At 39.4% G+C, this 18,273-nt stretch overlaps 1 protein-coding gene across 1 annotated transcript in view; it reads right to left on the bottom strand.

Moving 5' to 3' along the window:
• B4GALT6 (beta-1,4-galactosyltransferase 6) overlaps positions 1–18,273 on the bottom strand; it is a 75,325-nt gene that overhangs the window by 43,551 nt on the left and 13,501 nt on the right. The window contains exons 2-3 of the mRNA XM_056138063.1: positions 11,754–11,870; positions 5,466–5,579 (exon numbers count right to left, since the gene is read on the bottom strand). Of these exons, the coding sequence (XP_055994038.1) occupies positions 5,466–5,579; positions 11,754–11,870 (231 nt within the window). The remainder of the gene's footprint in view (positions 1–5,465; positions 5,580–11,753; positions 11,871–18,273) is intronic.

Genomic DNA, 18,273 nt, shown 5'->3' on the forward strand with positions numbered 1-18,273 from the left:
GCTCAATCCCTGTTTTCCCTTCTTCTGCACCCCGGAAGGCTGATGTTCTCCAGGGGCCCACTCACAGATTTCTTCCAGTCTTGCTTCCTCTTATCTCTTGCCCAGATCTCTTGGATAAAATTCAGACCCCAGATGCATCTCCTGAGCTTTAAACAAAACAGGCCCAACATGGAATTCATCAACTTCCCCATTCTCCAGCTGGGATGTTTATCCTACATGACGTGCTTCGGTGGATGGTTCCCCAAGCCAAGAAACTGGAAATTAACTCTGATCCTGCATCACCTCTGCACAACTGGGTTCCTCTCCTCTCCCCGACACACTCTGACACACGCTCTAGTCATTTCTTCTGGGGGCCCTGCAGTAAGCACTGCATTGGTTTTCCTCTCTGGTTATTCCCCCTTTTCTAGCTTCTCATCATAATGATCTTTCTGATCAGCACCCTCTGACTTTATGCCTAATGCAGATAAGCAGCACATTCCCTAAAGCACTGTTTGTGGTTTGTCTGTCTCCTGTATCTTTTGAGAACAATCTACTACCACTTTAGAGAAATAAACACAGGGCCCCAAAGATCAACCCTTTGCTTGAAAGCTCAAGATCTCTGGTCCTTTTGAACCCTTTCTAATTGACAAAGGGAGAGTCAACAAACTGTACCTGCCACTACAGACACTGAGAATTTGCTGGTACAGACCTCCTGGGAGTGTTCTGTTGATCACATACCTCAGAGGAAGCAAGTTCAACGAGGCAGTGAGGAAGGCCTCTGAATTCGGCGAATGGAAATTTAATAATACGGAGCCCTCAAGCTAGTCAGCTCTCTGTCTGTCGAATCTCATGTGCCAGAACCCTGCCACACCATCACAAGGGACTACTCTGTTCCCACAACACACACAGAGCCCTTCATGAGAATGTTCTGACACTGCTCCCTCGAGCACCTACTGACCCATCAGTAGGGAGATCCAGCTCCACGGTGCCCTGTCTCTCAATCTACCTCAGATCCAACTATGACCCACAGACATCCGTGTTTGTCACCTAACAATCTTCTCACAGCAGTTAGTGCCTGCCTTTCTCTGCCAGTGCAGATACCGAGAATTTGCTGGTACAGAGAATCCAATTCAGTTTGGTTTCTCCTCTCCCTGGCCCTGTGAACAAAACAGGGTTCGATTCAGTCAGTGCTCAAGATGCGTCTGATCCTGTAAAATGGCACCCATCTCTCTTTTTAACAATAAATACCAGCATGATGATTTGTCACATTAAGCCTGTAACTTCTTTTGCATTTTATCTGCTTATCTTTTCCCTCTTTGCTTATTTCCATTTGATTTAAACTTATCTCAAAAAAGCCCATGTAGTTCTGGTTATGTTCATGATTAAAAACTATATAAATGGCCAGGATTACACCATAAAAAAAAATTCAGCAAGCATCAAGTATGGGCTATATAAAATTTACTGTACATATATCCTATTTGAATAAGAATTTTTAAAGTAGAAAAAAACTACTATTTTAATGCAAAGTGCACAGCTGATATTTTCCATCCTGGAAAAATCAAAACATCACACTAACTCTCAATAAAGTACAATTTCTATTTTACTGTGTTAGGAAAGAAAGTCTCACATAAATTAAATAAGCTGAAAGACTGTTACCTCACTGGGTTTTTAAATACTACTGGAAACAATAAAATATTCACTTGTGTAATAATACACATTAAAATAGACTTCACAGGATAAATGGTTGAATACAAAATTGAATACTGACAAAATTTTATCTAAATTCCAACTAAACAAATTCAAAGTCTCTCCTTATGGAAATAATTCTACTGACACACTTGAAAAAATCAAAAAGAAGCTGCAAAGTTGATAATCACATCAAACTTAAGCTTCAAATTCACCTTTGGTCATTATAGGAAAAGTAAATACCATTCAAACTTAATGACAGATCTTATTCTATGAAGTAGAATTTATTCTCCCATAGGTTTTCTTTAACTATTACTTGAGGTATCATGTTTAATTATTTTGTGTAATATTACAAGATTTTACACTTAGGTATTTTACTAGGATATTCTCTAACATTGATGAAAAATAATTTTGCTAATCAAAAAAAAAATTGAAGGGCACACAGTTCAGTCCAATATTCCTTAATGCCACACAGTTCTCCCAGGTTTCTCATTCCACTGAGCACTGCAAAGCCTGGTTCTATCATTCAAGTGAGTAAGAGAAAATATGAAAATAATATCTACCAAACATAGGACAGGGATGCAGTTCAAAAGTAGAGCGCACCCTTCCCATGAATGAGGCCCCTGGCACTCGAAAAAATTTAAAGGGGAAAAAAAATTCATCATACTTTTAAGCACTGTACTTCAGTGTCTCTTCACATGAATCCAACATTGATCCTTTAATCCTGATATTCCCAGATAGGTAAACTGAGGCTCCATTTTACAGAGGCCACAGTGCTGGGGAAAGGGCTCTCATGGAGGGCTGAGGTCCGGACCCTTGGAAGAAGTGTCCCAGGCTTCCTGTTCCCCAGGTTCCATTCCAAGGAGTTATCGGACCACATTTCCTCCTCATAACCATGCCAGCCCAGGCTCAGCTAAATCAATGAAAGATCGGAGCTGAACTGAAAGCCAGCAGCCTGTGGGAAGGTCGGATGTGAAGAGGCGACAAGCCAAGCCCGTGGGACCCTCTGTTGCGGAAGCGTGTGCGACTGAGGGAAGAGGAGGGAGGCAGAGAGAAGCATCGAGACACACAGGGAAGAGGCATGAGTAACAGTCATGCCCCATCTCAAGCCCCGGGACAGCGAAACCAACAGGTTACAGGACCGAAGGAGATGAGTGGTAGCGTGAAGGCTGGCAGGCAGCTGCCTTTAAACAGTTTAATCAGCACTCATAAAGCTCTAATTAACTAAATGACAATTAAACCAAGAATAGAAAGAGTTCCTCAAACTATAAACCCTGAATACACAAATTATGAAAATTAAATTAATGTAATCAATATTTCAATGGAGCATTACTCAGTGGTGTCAGTACTACCCAGACAAAAACGTTCATTTTTAGAAAGCCACGGCTGTAATAACAAAATTATGACAAAAAGATAACTCCAGAAATCACAGCTTCATTCTCTAGAATGGAACAGTAAGAAGCTAGCAAGATTAATATCACTGATAAATTTAGATATTTCCAGGTCAGAATAATAAAATCAGAAATTTATAGGTCGTGCTCCCAAATTATAGAACCTTCTCAAGCTATTTGTCATTAGGGATGAGACCTACTCCTTTTGATCAGGGAGGTTTTAAAATCTGGCAGCACCAACACTGCTCAGGAACGTTTGAGAAATGAGAATTCAGGGACCAGAGAGGTAGTACAGCTGTAGGGCACTTGCCTTTCACACAGCTGACCTGGGCTCAACCTTCAGCATCCCATGTGGTCCTGAGCCTGCCAGAAGTGATTCCTGAGTGCAGAGCCAGGAGTAAACTGAGTGTCACTGGGTGTGCCCACAAAACAAAAACAAATGAACAAAAAAGAATTGCCCTACCTCCATAACCCAAGATTTTTTTTCAATACAGCATTATTTTTGTGATTTGAGGGGATGAAAGCTTAAAATACAGTATCCTAAGCTCTATTTTATGTACATAAGATTGAAAAATAACACTGCAAAATTACTGGAAAAAAATTTTAAAGTATTTGTATTTTATGGAATTAGGAAAGCTTTAACTCTGGAGTCGGGGAGCCCAGTTGCGCTGAAGAAACTTCCTGGTATTAGAGAATGAACATGAGCTCCTTATATGCAAAATATGTGCATACAGCTCTTTGAGTCATCTCCCTGGCCCTGGAAAGCTTTAAAAAAAAAACGCAAAATCCCTGAATGCTATATAGGTACACCTGAAAATGACATAATTTCAAATTTCTCATTAAATGAGAGACTCAATAAACCAAATGAAAAGACAAGCCAGGGATTGTGGAAAAATATTACCACATGCAACAGGCAACAAGCAGTCACTGTTGGAAATCATATAAAGAACTCCCACTGATCAATATAAAAATCTAATTAACCAATGAAGGACTAATAAAGCAGATGACTGAGCAAGTCACAAGAGAAGAATCTCAAAACTACTTATAAACGCACATAAAACTATTCAAACCTACTCTTAATGAGGAATGTGAAAACTGAAATGAGATCTCTCTTTGTCATAAATTTATCTATAAGGTTAGCCAAAATATGTAAGCCTATCAGTGTGAAAGAAGTACATTCATGCTTTGCTGCTGGGGATATAAAATGAAACAGCTGCCTGGCGTCCACCAACCAGCCGAGCCAGCAATTCCAGTTCTAAGCATGAACCCTCAAGCCCAGACACACATATGCACATGGAAACCAACACCAGGCTGCTCCTTATGGCACTGCTTTGCAAGAATAAGGCAGCAAAAACCATCTAAGTTCCAAACATTTTTTTAGGAATGGAGCCAAATAAAATATGGCACATTTATTCAAAGACACTACACATTAGTTAAGGGAAATAAATCTGTACATATTATCAAAGATAGTTTTCCAAAACATAGTTTTTATAGGTTTTTTTTAATTTACTGGTAGTTTTTCAAAACAGTTTTCCAAAACAAGTAATACAACATAATGTAATTTTTTTTTTCTTTTTGCTTTTTGGGTCATACCTGGTGATGCACAGGGTCACTCCTGGTTCTGCACTCAGGAATCACCCCTGGCGGTGCTCAGGGGACCATATGGGATGGTGGGAATCGAACCCAGGTCAGCCGCGTGCAAGGCAAACACCCTAACCGCTGTGCTATTGCTCCAGCCCCCCAACATAATGCAATTTTAAGACCACTGATAAAAAAATTAAAAAGTTTAAAACCCCTTAAAATTCTGAAACATCAGATTTTTCCATCTGTGAAAAGTTTAGGGGTGAGGAATGTCATGCTTGTCAGGCTTGTCATGTGTGAAGCCCTGGGTTCAATCCTTAGCAACTCCCCAAAATAATATTAACAGAAGCAATAATTTTTTTCATAGTTTTATTTATTTTTCTTATTATATTTATTTATTGAATCACTGTGGGAAAAGTTACTAAGCTTTCAGGTTTAAGTCTCGGTCATACAATGATCAAACACCTCTCCCTTCACCAGTACTCATTATTCACCATCAAGAACCCCAATATATCCCCCTCCCACCCCTCCCAATGCCTATGAGGCAGATGATTTCCACTTAACTCCAGAAGCAACAATTTTAAAACCATAAGAATACACGTTAAATTCACAGCAAAAGTTATTTCTGGTAAGCTTTTCCTCAGCTTTTCAATCAATCCCCTTCCCAAAAAAGATGCTTTTCAACCCCTACTCCCCCGCCAAAAAATGTCAATTAACATCCTGCATAATATGCACATTAGCACCAACAATAATGATCTGAGCCTAGTGTGACTTTCACTATTTTTATAATACAAGCAAATGGTTAAGTCAAAATTAGATGACACTTACGCATGTAAGGCAGTTTTTCTGGGCAAGGGAGGTATGGTGAATAGGTGAAGTTTTCTGGAAGATATGTTGTTGTTTGAACAAGATAATCACTTGAATTATTGCCTTCAGGATAATCTTGGAGAGAGAGAAGAAAAGTTACAAACAAAAAATCGCCCTTTGCTTTGTTCCTAGTATGAAATATGTCAGCATCACTATAAGAAGGCCTACAATACAAAATCTACAAAAACACTTAAAAGCAATTATCTATAAAGAACAAGAAGCAAAACACAGCTGCTGTAAACTCTCAGAATGGGCCTCTCAGCATGATTTCCCCCGGGGAAAGCCTGGGCAAGTGGAGAGAGCAGCCAGGCCTGATCCACGCAGAAGCTAAGAGGGGTGCTCAGGATGGTCTGAGACACCTGCTCCCATCCCTCTGCCAGCTGAGCCAGATGGGATGAAGGGGTGACGCTACAGGGCTGGCACAGTCGAGGAGGTCCTCGGCAGCCACATGGCGATGGTACAATGGCTCTCACATCCTCAAGTCCAGAGGGGCAAGAGTCAAGTTCCCCCAACACGCCACCACCAACACTGTGATTTACCCACTCAAACTGACTTTTAATCCAGCTCACTCTCGCTCGGTCTTTAAGGGACCCCTTCCAGGGAACAGGATTGCAGTCCCCTGAACCCTGGAGCTATTATACTCTAGATGTACCATCCTTCCCTTGTGCACGTCAGGTGGCATAGGGCAGGCACTATCTGAGAGCACTGAAATCAAATGCTGAGGTTCGAATCCTTGCTCCTCACATACTAGTTCTGTGGTACAGGCCAAGACACAAGGTCATTTCCGTCTTCTTCCTTTTCTACCTCTTCATGCTTCAGGGCAGTTCACAAAGAAATGACTATCATTGGAGCAGAGGAGGTTCCTCTTACAGATTTCAATGAGGTACCCAGAGGCCGTGTCCTGAACAATCCCTGGCCAGTGCACAGTCACTACCTTCAGCTTGGAGTGACTGCACGTTCAAGAGGAGCCCCAAATCCCAACGCAGGACAGTTAGAACCCAAGGAGTTTTGAACTCGAACCCAGAGATCATATGTCAGTCCCTTTGAGGGTCAAAGCTCTGAGAGACAAGTCTGGAAACCACAACCCACAGTGGCCTCTCATGAGGGGAGCCTTGGAGTGAACCAGGGCTGTGTAGGAATCTCAGGTGCAACTACGAGGAGCTTTTGCTTTTTCTCCAATTAAACAAGGTATCTTTCCAGGGGAGTGGTGCTGAATAATTTTTTCTAAAAAGGGGGCTGAAGACCAGGAAGTCCGGGACTCTGAGATTCCAGATAAAAATAAGATTACAAGTATTATTTAGAAAAATATTTTTCCATTTAGAGGGTCCCTGACTAAACTAGTGAGCATACACTACACACTACATGATTGTCCATGCTGGAAATAGAAGATAAATAACCCTGGGAGTTCACTGCCATTATGTATCTCAAAGAGTCATTGTCTGTATTCCTGAGGCAAATATTAACATTCTCGTGCAACTCCTGAAGTAATTTTGTAATGTCAAGTAGTTAAGTTTAAATTATTCCTCATTCTCCATTATTTATTCATTATCGCCATTAGTGCTTAGGCGCCTTCTCTAGCCAAATGCTGTGATTCTATGAATTCACATCCAACTTACAAAAATCTTAAGCTCTCTGGACATTTCTACAAATTGAGACATAGTTCCCCAGGAAGAACCAACAATTATTTTTTCACTTTTTATTTCACTGCTAAAATGACTAAAACTTTCACAAAAAAAGCTAGGGCTTTGTTTGAAAGTTCAATTAAGCTTTAAAAAAATAAAGACATACAATCGTAATGGGCTGGAGCCATAGCACAGCAGGAAGGGCGTTTGCCTTGACCGTGGCCGACTCAGCCCAGCAGGGTTCGATTCCTCCGCCCCTCTCGGAGAGCCCGGCAAGCGAACAAGAGTATCTCACCCGCACAGCAAAGCCTGGCAAGCTACCTGTGGCATATTCGATATGCCAAACACAGTAATAAGGAGTCTCCATTCGGGAGTACAGTACTACAGTGCTACAATCTTAATATACACACTTCCTTTAAATATAAAATTTTTTAGCTAAATGTGTTATTCTTGGTCACATAATTACTAATGATTATGATTGACCCTTGATCCATTGTCAGGGTTATGGAAATGTCTCTACACTCCTTGAGTCCTATGCCCAATGATATTTAGCCCACCCAATGGCCACTATCACTTAAGGAAAAAGGAAAATAAGACCCAAAGAGAATAAGATCATGGGACTTATGTATCAATCAGCCACTAGTAAGAATATCTTTTAACTGAGAATCAAATTCTCTTTGTTTTCTAACAGCTAATACCTACAACGTAGTAGAAACATATTGCAAATAAACTCCTCTCAACTAATAATATAGCCAATCTTGATTTAAACTGTTAGAGACTCTACAGTAATAAACCCACAAAATCATTATTTCTACAAAAGTGGTTTGGTCTATCCTGTGTAACCACTGTTTTCAAAATCATGAGCAGCTTTAAAAGGTAATACATAATAGACATATCTGAGACTGAAACACCACAACTGCTGTAAAATGTAGACATTATTTCATCTAATGACTGGAAGAAAACACAATGCGTTCTGAGCCCACTGCCTTCCTCCTCCTACCTTCCAGACCACACTCAAGGGAAAGGCAAACACAGAAGGAAAAAGGCCGACCAGGGCCCCACTCAGCATCGCTTAAGTGACATAACCACTTAAGAGAAAAAGACAGTCAGACCCAAGGAGATGCCCCCAGTGGCTCTTGTTTTTCATACAAAAGAACATCTTAAAATTGGCTTTAAAACTTAAGGAGCATTTATTGTAGTCTGTTTACCTCTAGTTTCCTATATCTGTCTGGCAGTATCTGAGAAACTCAAAGCATGCATCTATCAGATAAGGACACGCACTGGAATATTTCTAATCAAGCACCAACACTGTGTGGCCCTTGCTATCTGCTTCAATAACTGTTCACTGAATACATCTAGTTTTCTTAATTTGACTGACTTCATTTGATTAAGGCACCTGATTAAGAGGATGTGATGTCTTTAAAAAAAAAAAGTTATCAGGAGACGCTATAGGAAAATCTAAAAGAACATAAAGGACCATCAAGAGTCCAAGGTTTTTCTCTTGTGACAATACCCAGGTTAGCTTTTATGTATGTAGAGAATTTGTATCCTAAGACAATTTTGAGAAACCATATTAACCTTCTCCCAAAAAACATTGTTTTTTATGCTCTCTCTTTTACATGTATCTCTCTTCTTATATACCCTCACATTTCTCTAACAAAATTTAAGTAAAACTATCTCACTTCACTTAAAAAATATATACATATACACATTATAATCACCTTACATTTTATGCTAAAAACCTCATTTTTAAATAAAATGTGCTTATAAATATCACTAGTTGCAATTAAGTGTTAAAATTTTGAATTTTGTAAACTAATTTTTATTAGCATTTAACATTGCTTTACTTAAGAGTTATATTATCTTTGTCACAATGATAGTTGGAAATCATAAAGATAGTAGAAAATGATCAATCTGGATAGGAACTGCATGCTGAAATTAGATAAAGGAACATGGTAACCTCTCAATATCTGTGTTGCAGACCACAGCGCCCAGGAGAGGAGGTGGGGGGGGGGGGCGGGAATGGGAGGGGAAGTGAGAGAAGGAAAGTGCCTGCCACAGAGCCATGGAGGCAGGCTGAGGGATGGGGTGGCTGGAGGGAAACTGGGGTCATTGGTGGTGGGAAATGGACACTAGGAGGGATGGGTGTTGGATCACTGTATGACTGAAACCTGCTCACGAACAGCTTTGTAATCACAGTGACTCAATTAAAAAAATTTAAAATTTTGAAAATAAAAGTAAAACATATTCCACTTTATTTACATTAAGACACGTTAGGAAATGATGACAACAAATTTAGTTAACACATATCACCTCACAGTTACAATATTTTTCTTGGACGAAAACTTTCTATTTCATGCTTGGGGCTTACTACACTTCTGTGTTAGGTATCACTGCTGGTGAAAATCATAGTGGTGCCAAGGCCAGAACTGAGGTAGCAGCCTGAAAGGCAGATCTTCTACCCCTTGGACTATTTATTCTGCCCCTTGTGATGAAAACTTTAAAGATCTAAGTATTAAAGTTAAAGTGAATCAGTACTTGTCCCAGAGAGCTCAATTAGCTCCCTATACATCTTATTCGCCATAAACTGTCCTTTTGACAGTGATGTTTCTATCCATCTGTGCAGAAATAAGCAATTGCATTGGGAGTACTTCTGTTTCGCCATCTCTTGCAAGAGTGTAAAAATTTTCAATTAGAGGAAATGTGTCTAAATGTCATTTCTCTAACCCACTAAGATATTAACTATTATAAACTTCAATATAAATGAACATGGTAGGATGTCAGTTGCCTGTTAAGAGTCTGTTCCCATTCTCCTTAAGTAACAGAGCCCCAGTTTCACTGAGAACACCAGTTGGTGCGGCTTAAAGATTGTAATCCCGGGGGCTGGAGCGATAATACAGCAGGTAGGGTGTTTGCCTTGCATGTGACTGACCCGGGTTCGATTCCCAGCATCCGATATAGTCCCCTGAGCACTGCCAGGAGTAATTTCTGAGTGCATGAGCCAGGAGTAACCCCAGCACACTGACTCACAAGAAAATACAAACACTATAGTCCTAATATCCATCTTAGGTCATGAAGTTCTGTGACAAAACAGAAAATAGGAAGTGGTTGAAGATTCTCTCCAGGACAGCCAGTTATCCAAGCTTCTTTTATGAAAGGAAGCATTCATTTAAATCACTGCCGTCAAGAGTCCCTTACAACCAAACCAATTTCTGATACAATCACTATCTCCTAAAACAGTTTTACTTCACGTACAAACTTCTCCAAGGTCGAGGGGAACGAAACAGTAATGAAAGCGTGTGTTAGCTGTTTCGTCCTATTGAAACTATGACGAGGTGATAAGGAAAAGAGAATTTCCTCTTTTCTTTTTTTTTTGCCCCATCCGCAGTTATGGAGTTCTATGGAAAAAAACTCATCTTGCCCAAGTAATCAGTTCTCCTAATCAGTTAAACATTGATATATTGGGCCGGAGCGATAGCACAGTGGGTAGTTTCACTGAGAATACCAGTCTGTGCGGCTTAAAGCTTGCACACGGCCGACCTGGGTTCAATCCTCGGCATCCCATATGGTCCCCTAAGCACCGCCAGGAGTAATTCCTGACTGCAGAGCCAGAAATAACCCCTGAACATCGCTGGGTGTGACCCAACAAGTAAAAAAAAAAAACCCAAAAACATTGATATATTACTTATTGAACTCCCATGAAAAGAACATGATTATGCACAAACTTTTTAGCACTCATATAAATGCAGCAACCTAAAGAGGCTTAATATCTTTTTTAAAATTTTATTTTATTTTATAAAGTTTATAAATAATTTATTACATTTAATATTTGAACACCAATCCAACCACCATTACACTTTCCCACCACCATATTTCAAATGTTTCCATCCCGAACCCCAAACTCTGCCCCAAAGCAGAACTGAAACAATTTATTTTATATTGTTTGTTATAAATAATCCACTAAAAATGATTCAACTGAAACATAATCACAAAAGTTTGTAAATCTAACTGTACCTCACAGTGATTCATTAAAAATAAAAAATTTCCACAAATAGTTGGATAAGTATCTTAGGAAACAGACTTAACATAAAGAGAAACAGCAAAGTAGCTTCTGTGAATAAAGCATTCCCTTATTAATTTCTCTAAATGCATAGATTTGAAAAGGAATGAGTTCCTCCTATTTTTATTTCACTTACATTCCAAGACTTATGGAGCACCTTTGGACAACATCTCTGTCACCAACCACACTTTCTTTGGGGGGAGAGGGGTCACACCCAGCGATGCTCAGGGGTTACTCCTGACTCTGCACTCTGGAATTAACTCCTGGCAGTGCTTGAGGGACTATATGGGATGCTAGGGATTAAACCTGGGTCGGCCGTGTGCAAGGCAAACGCCCTACCCGCTGTACTATCGCTCCAGCCCCAACCAACCATACTTTTTATATCTTAAATTTAGCAACAATACTGGCTGAAAGAAATAAAGAGAAACTCTCTATATAGTAGAGTTACCCTAATCTTTCAGAGCTACTTAAGTTTGAAGAGATTTGGTTTACTGCTTTTCAGATTACAAAGGTAAGCAAGATAAACTTGGAAGAAATCAGTGATTAGATAGGAAAGAAGGAGATTACCTGTACCGTTGAGGGTAGAGTTTTTGTTTGTGTACAACCTTATCATATGTCCTATTGTTTTCACATTTTCTTTCAACATTATTCCTCGAGCTTGGACCATGAAGAGATATGTGTTGGCTAGAGAAGGAAAAAGAAGAGAGAATTTTGACTTCATGTGATTTATTTAATATAGGAAAATATTGAGAATTAGGAATGATCCAATAAATGCAATTAGCATATCCACTCAAAAAAAACCCAAAATGATTACTTCCTATTGTCAAAACTTATAAATGTTTTTAACAACATAAAGAACTTTAAATTAAGGTTCATCTCCCTAAAGAATGAAGCTAAATGAACAAAGTACAATATCATAATTGAACTCCTTTATTCAGCAATGAGACTAAAAATGTACTTGGAAATTTCAGATGGCTTATTGTAAGTATTCAATCATATAATTATAAAAGTCACTTAATCTAAGTTTATATTAATTCTTTCAAACTAAAAACTTCACAAAATTGAGAATACCTTATCTGATATTAAATACATTCTAAATACCGTATACCTATTACAAGTATTGCCATGGACTGTGTAAGTTCTTAATATAGAATAGGGATTAGAGGAAGGCAGTTGCACAGAATGATCCAGAATCTGTATCTATTTTGGTCATGTCAAAGAGTTAATTACTTGAACTGTTATACTTCTTTTTATTCACAAATCTATCTACCAAAATTGTAAAAGCAGACAAAATAAAAATCAATGAGCATTTTCAAGTGGGTCAATTTAATTCTATGTGGTAAGTGCTTCAAAAATAGTCCCCTGATTTTTTCCTTTGGGAAAAAAATGGTAAATTGACAAAGATAACAAAGAACCCCGGTCTTCAGTCGCCAAGCCTCAGAGTCAAAGAACTAAAGTCAGAAGATTCCTGTAGTCCCCAAGCGCCTAGCACAGCACAAACTTGAGTTCACTAATCCTCCTGTAAATAAGACAGTAGTGTCTCTGAGAGGGCTCCAAGGGCTGGAGTCCTGGGTTCAGTCTCCAGAACGACGTAGTCCCGAGCACTGAACTGGGAGTAATCACTAAACAGAGCCAGGAGCAGACCCAGCATGCCAGGTATGGAAACAGCAAAATAAAAAAAAAGGCAACAAAATGGACAGTACTACTGCACTGTTCTCTAAAGGCCCTGCAAAATACTCTAAGAATAAAATAAACAAAAAGAATAATGTTGAAAGAAGTATGAAAGAAAATGTGAAAACAACTGGACATATGATAAACAAACAAACAAGGCTTCAAGGCTCTGTCAATGACTCAACTTTAAGGTAAACTACAAACATTATAATGACTGATACAATTGAAAAATAAATGGTGAATGAAAATTTTTAAATGCCAACTAATTTTCTGAGCCATGTTCAACTTCCTGGAGATGATAAAGAGATATGGATAAAATGTAAAGTTTACTGGCTGCGTCCCACTGTTATGTAAATTTAAACTTGGTCAAAATACAAATGAGCAGCAAGTAAATAAAATTAGTGAAGAAGAGTAAAATGACCCTTTTCCCTTCCTCTTCAGTCCGCAAAAGAAAAAGAAACAGAAATCCAGGTTTCACAGAAGCTTTACCTGAATCTTTCCTAAAAACATGTCGACATCCTCTCTAGAAAGCAGTCCTATAATTAGAGTTAACTTGCTTAGGCTTGAATTTATTACACTGGGTTACAGATACCATAAGCTTTCATTATGTTTTTGCTCTTGAGCAAACTTTAAAAGAAAGATGATGAAAAAAGGAAAAGAATAGCCACCAAAAATGCTGGGGAAGTATTAAAAAAAAAGTCAATTGGCCACTCTGCCTTAATCAAGACCTAAAACTCAACTAAAATGATGAGTGAGAGGAAAAAAAACATTGAATGAACTACTCAAGCCAATTGGTTTACAGCATCTTTTAAATGTTTATAACATCTTAAAAGTTATGTATGAGATGTGTTACCAGTAATATAATTATCTTCTGCTATTTGTTCTGCACCAGACTGTAAACAGAGGACAGAATGCTAGACTGGTTGTAAAGCAGAAGACCTGAGTCAAGGGTATAGTGAGCCAAGACCTGGCCTGAATGGCTGCCAGCCCTTGGAAACAATCGTGACCTAGGCAAGGACGCACAAGGCCGAGCATAGTCAACCTATTGTCAGTCCTGGAAATGGCCTTTTTAAACCCAGATATAGCTTTTATTTCTAAGTCACACACCCATTCACATAAGAAAAACTGACATCTTCAAACCAAATAAAATTTAAATTTCAAAGGAAAAGACCTGAAATAGAAAAAAATTGCCAATTTTCCTTAAAATATTTTAAAAGATTAGGGAAAAAAATTTGGGGTTTTGTTTGGATTTTTGGTTGGGGGTGGAGGGGAAAGGCACACCCAATGGTGCTCAGGGCACTCTGCTCGGGGGACCATAGCTGGTTCCCCCAGAATGGAAACCAGGTTGACCCTTTGCAAGGCAAGATATTCCTCTGGCCCAAAACTTTTTTTAAAGGTGCAGAGTTAGTTATTTGAAGATACCAGAGACAAAGATGAACCATTTACCTAAAGAAAGTAATTACTATTCATTAGCTGGAGAAAAAAAAAAACAAGGAAACCAAGATACTATGCTCTCCAACAGAATAACTAGTGTGTTTTAAATCATTTATAGCTAATTGAATTACATTCCTTAGGTTAACAGTCCTCCTGGGTTTAATCCCTAAAGATCAAAACCCATTAGGGAATGAAACTGTGTTTAAATAGAGTCATTGTTCATAAGAAAATAAAGGTAAGTGTCAAAGTATTACAAGGCACACACGTAAACTCAAATGAAAATGCTTCCAATTGTCTAATTTATAAACATCATAAAACTACATTAATACATACTTATATAACTATAGTCCTGCTAATTTCTGTCAATATAAAATATAATGATCTGGAGCCCCAGCAATGACTGTCTGAACAGCACCTCATTGCTGGGCCTAAGCATTGAACCGTCCAGCCCAGTCAGTCGAATATTCCTGTGGCCCCTCACCCCAGAAAATACAAAATAAATATATAAAATGTCATGTTTTATAGGCTAGCCAATGAAAGGAAATCCACTTCTACACTTTCTATTCTAACTGTAAGAGACTACAAGAAAAGACATCAGAGAAATCTTTCCCAGGATTGCCATCACGTCTCCAGATAATTCAGAAATACATTAAAAACTACTATCACCTGAGTCAGGGGTGTGGTTTAAGTGCTAAGCGACAAATCTAAAATATGCAAGGTCCCGAGTTTGATCCCAGGTACCACATCGCCACACACACATTTGAATTAAAATCGTACCACATAATTTCTAATTTAGTTAATTTGCTACTTGCCTCTGCATTATAAGACATAAATTTAATTTACCAGTACTCATTTCCAAGGGAAAAAATTATACCACCTTAAAAAAAAACTTCAAAATTAAAAACTGTACAGGGGCAAAGTATGTAACTCTGCAGTAGAACATGTGCCTGAGTGTGTGAGGTTCTGGTTTTGATCCTCATACAAGGTCAATCCAGGTTCAACTTCCCCCATGTACCTCCCCCTGCACCCCACATAGTCCCCTAAGTTCACCATCAGTGATCCTTGCGTGCAGAGCCAGGAGTAAGCCCAGAGCACTAGCAGGTGAAGTCGAAACAAACAAACAAGCAAACAAACAAAAACAAAGAATAAGTGTCAGAAGACCTCGAGACTGCAGAGATCTGGAAAGATATCCTGGCTTTTACTGTCTCTCATGATTATCAGGATGCTGATGCTGATATCCTTATCCCTAAACATATGACACACTGTGACAATCTTCAGGTCCTCTAACAAGACAAGCAAAGAGCTGATTTTGAAAGGGAGATTGTATTGGGCGGGCACTTTGGCACACAGTTGAAAATGTAGGCTATGGAATGATACTGCTGATATGTGAATGATAGAGAGACAGAGTAATGGAATAATAAGTAAGAGCCAATGTTATCAGAGAGTCAGCTCCAAGGGGTGAGAGAGAACAAGAAGGGACCAAGAGACACTGGGGCAGGAATACTGGCACTCTGATGGAGTGTGTGGCACAGAGATTTCTAGTCCCAAAACATTAATGCTAGTGTCAATTCTGGTGCCTAAGTAGAAAGTAAGTAAGGCTTTGGGGGTCTTGGATAATACACACGCAAGAGCACTGGCTCATATGCGGCTGACCCCAGTTCAGTCCCTGGCACTCGTCTACAGAACACTTCCCGGAGTAAGACGTGAGCAGAGACACAAGAGTAAAACCTGAGAATAGCTCAGTATGGCTCCTACACACCCCCGAATTAAAAGGGGTTTTCCGTGAAAAAAATTTTTTACGAAAAAAACAGACTGGAATTGACAAAGAGGAACTAGAAATACAAACTGATAAAATATAATCACAGAAAAGAAAATGGAATCCATGGGAATGAATTACGGGGGGGGGGGGGGGGAAGTTCTACAAAAGAGGAAGGAAGGTGAAGTACAGATGCATGAGACAGAGCAAAAGACAAAAGAAAACAAAGACAAAAACACCCTCAGAATGACATGATCTGAGTTTCAGCAGGCTGAAGATGCTCCTGTAAAGAAGAGAGTAGTATGTCCTCTGTCAACGGGCTCTGAAGAAAAATTGGAAAACAATTACAAAATAAAAAGCTAACCCTTACAAAATAAAAAGCCAAGCACAAAATCTTGGCCAGGCTCTGTTGCATGTCCGAACTAATGCAATGCCTACAAGCAGCCCTAATAGGCATTAGGCATATCCCCTTGTTACAGATAAAGGAAGTGAGGCACAGGAAAGATTAACTTGTTTAAGTCACACAGTGATCTCAGCAATTGTTCTTTCACAGATACCTTTTAGCCTTCAAAATAAAGCAACTGCAGGAGGGGCGAGAGATAATACAGAAGGGAGATGGTTTGCCGTGCATGTGGCAGACCTGGGTTGATCCCCAGCATCCCAAACGATCCCCTGAGCCTGCCAGAAATGATCCTTTGGCACACAGAAACAAGTAAGGAAACCCTGAGCACACCTATTATGGCCCCCAAAATAAAAGAAACAAACAAACCAAACATTCAACTGGCGCTGAAGAGAGTATGGTGGGTACATGCTTGCCTTGTATGCAGCTAAGGTTCCATACCTACCACTGCATACGCCCTGAGCATTGCAGGGTGATCCCTGAGCACTTTACAGGAGTAATCCCTGAGCAAAGCCAGGACTAGACACATCAGTAGATGTGGCCCGAATAAAAACAAAATAAACAAAATGTAAGAATTAAAAATGTTATTAGGAGAGTGCTATTAATCTTTAAGAAACAAAGAAAACAAAAGGAAAATAAGGATGACATGGATGATGACAAGTTGAAGGCATTTCAGAAAATATAAAAAACAAGGTCACGGAAAGTTGTTCTGGATCAGGAGAGACAAAAGCAAGACTGCAGCCTGCATACAGGAAAGAAAGGCCAAATATAAGGTAACACAAGTAAGAGGAGAACATTTTCATTGGTGGAACAGGCTAAGCAGAGGCTCTGAAGTGCACTGGCACATGGCATATCCAGAGAATAACACAATGGACAGTAAGCTGTAATGGACAATGTGCATAACGGTGTGAAAAAGCAAGTCAGAGAGGGAACTAGAAATTACCCAGAAATGAAAATTAGATAGACTGTTGGGAGTATAGGCAGGATGGACACAGGTACTATCTCTATGGAAAACAGTGTGGAGAGACCGGAGCAACAGGACAGGGGGGTAAGGTGCTAGCCTTGCACATGGTGACCAAGGTTTCATCCCTGGCACCACATACAGGTCACAGAGTTCGGCTGAGAGTAATAAATGAGCACAGAGCCAGGAGTGATCCCTGAGCACCACCAGGTATGTCCCTAAAACAAACAGAACATATTATAGGGAATTTTTAAAATATTAAATACAGATCTACTATATGATTCAGAGTTTTCTTTCCTAGGGCGCTATCCTAAAACACAAAATACTAATTCAAAAAATATAGGCACACCTATATTCATGGCAGCACTATTTACAATAGCAACATGCAACCAATGCAAGTGCCCAGCAAAGATGGGTAGAAAATGATCCTGGGGAGGGGGGGTAGGGGGGTGACACATACACATACACACACACACACATTAGAAAACTGCTCAGCAGTAAGAAAAGATTCTGTCTTGCCTTTTGCTACATGAATGGGACTAGAGGGTCATGCCATGAAAAATAAGTAGGAAGAAGAAAGAAAAAGAAAATCACCTGATTTCATACATACATGGAATATTTTTTAAAAATCAAAGGAAAGAAACACAAAGCTAAAGGAAAACAAAATCCGGGAGTCTGCAGAACCTAGGTAACCAGAGGAGAAGAAAGCAGGGAGATTAAATGGGGTCCAGCGAACTAGGGTGGAGATAGTGGCACTTCAGTGGATGTGGTGAGATGCATTTGAAGAGTTGTATATGAAAGAAAACATATGCTTAAAACTTATGCAGTCTCATAAACAAACACTATCAATAAAATATTTATGCTT

The sequence above is a fragment of the Sorex fumeus genome, unplaced genomic scaffold, assembly GCF_029834395.1.
Source record: "Sorex fumeus unplaced genomic scaffold, SorFum_2.1 ptg000128l, whole genome shotgun sequence".
NCBI lineage: Eukaryota > Metazoa > Chordata > Mammalia > Eulipotyphla > Soricidae > Sorex > Sorex fumeus.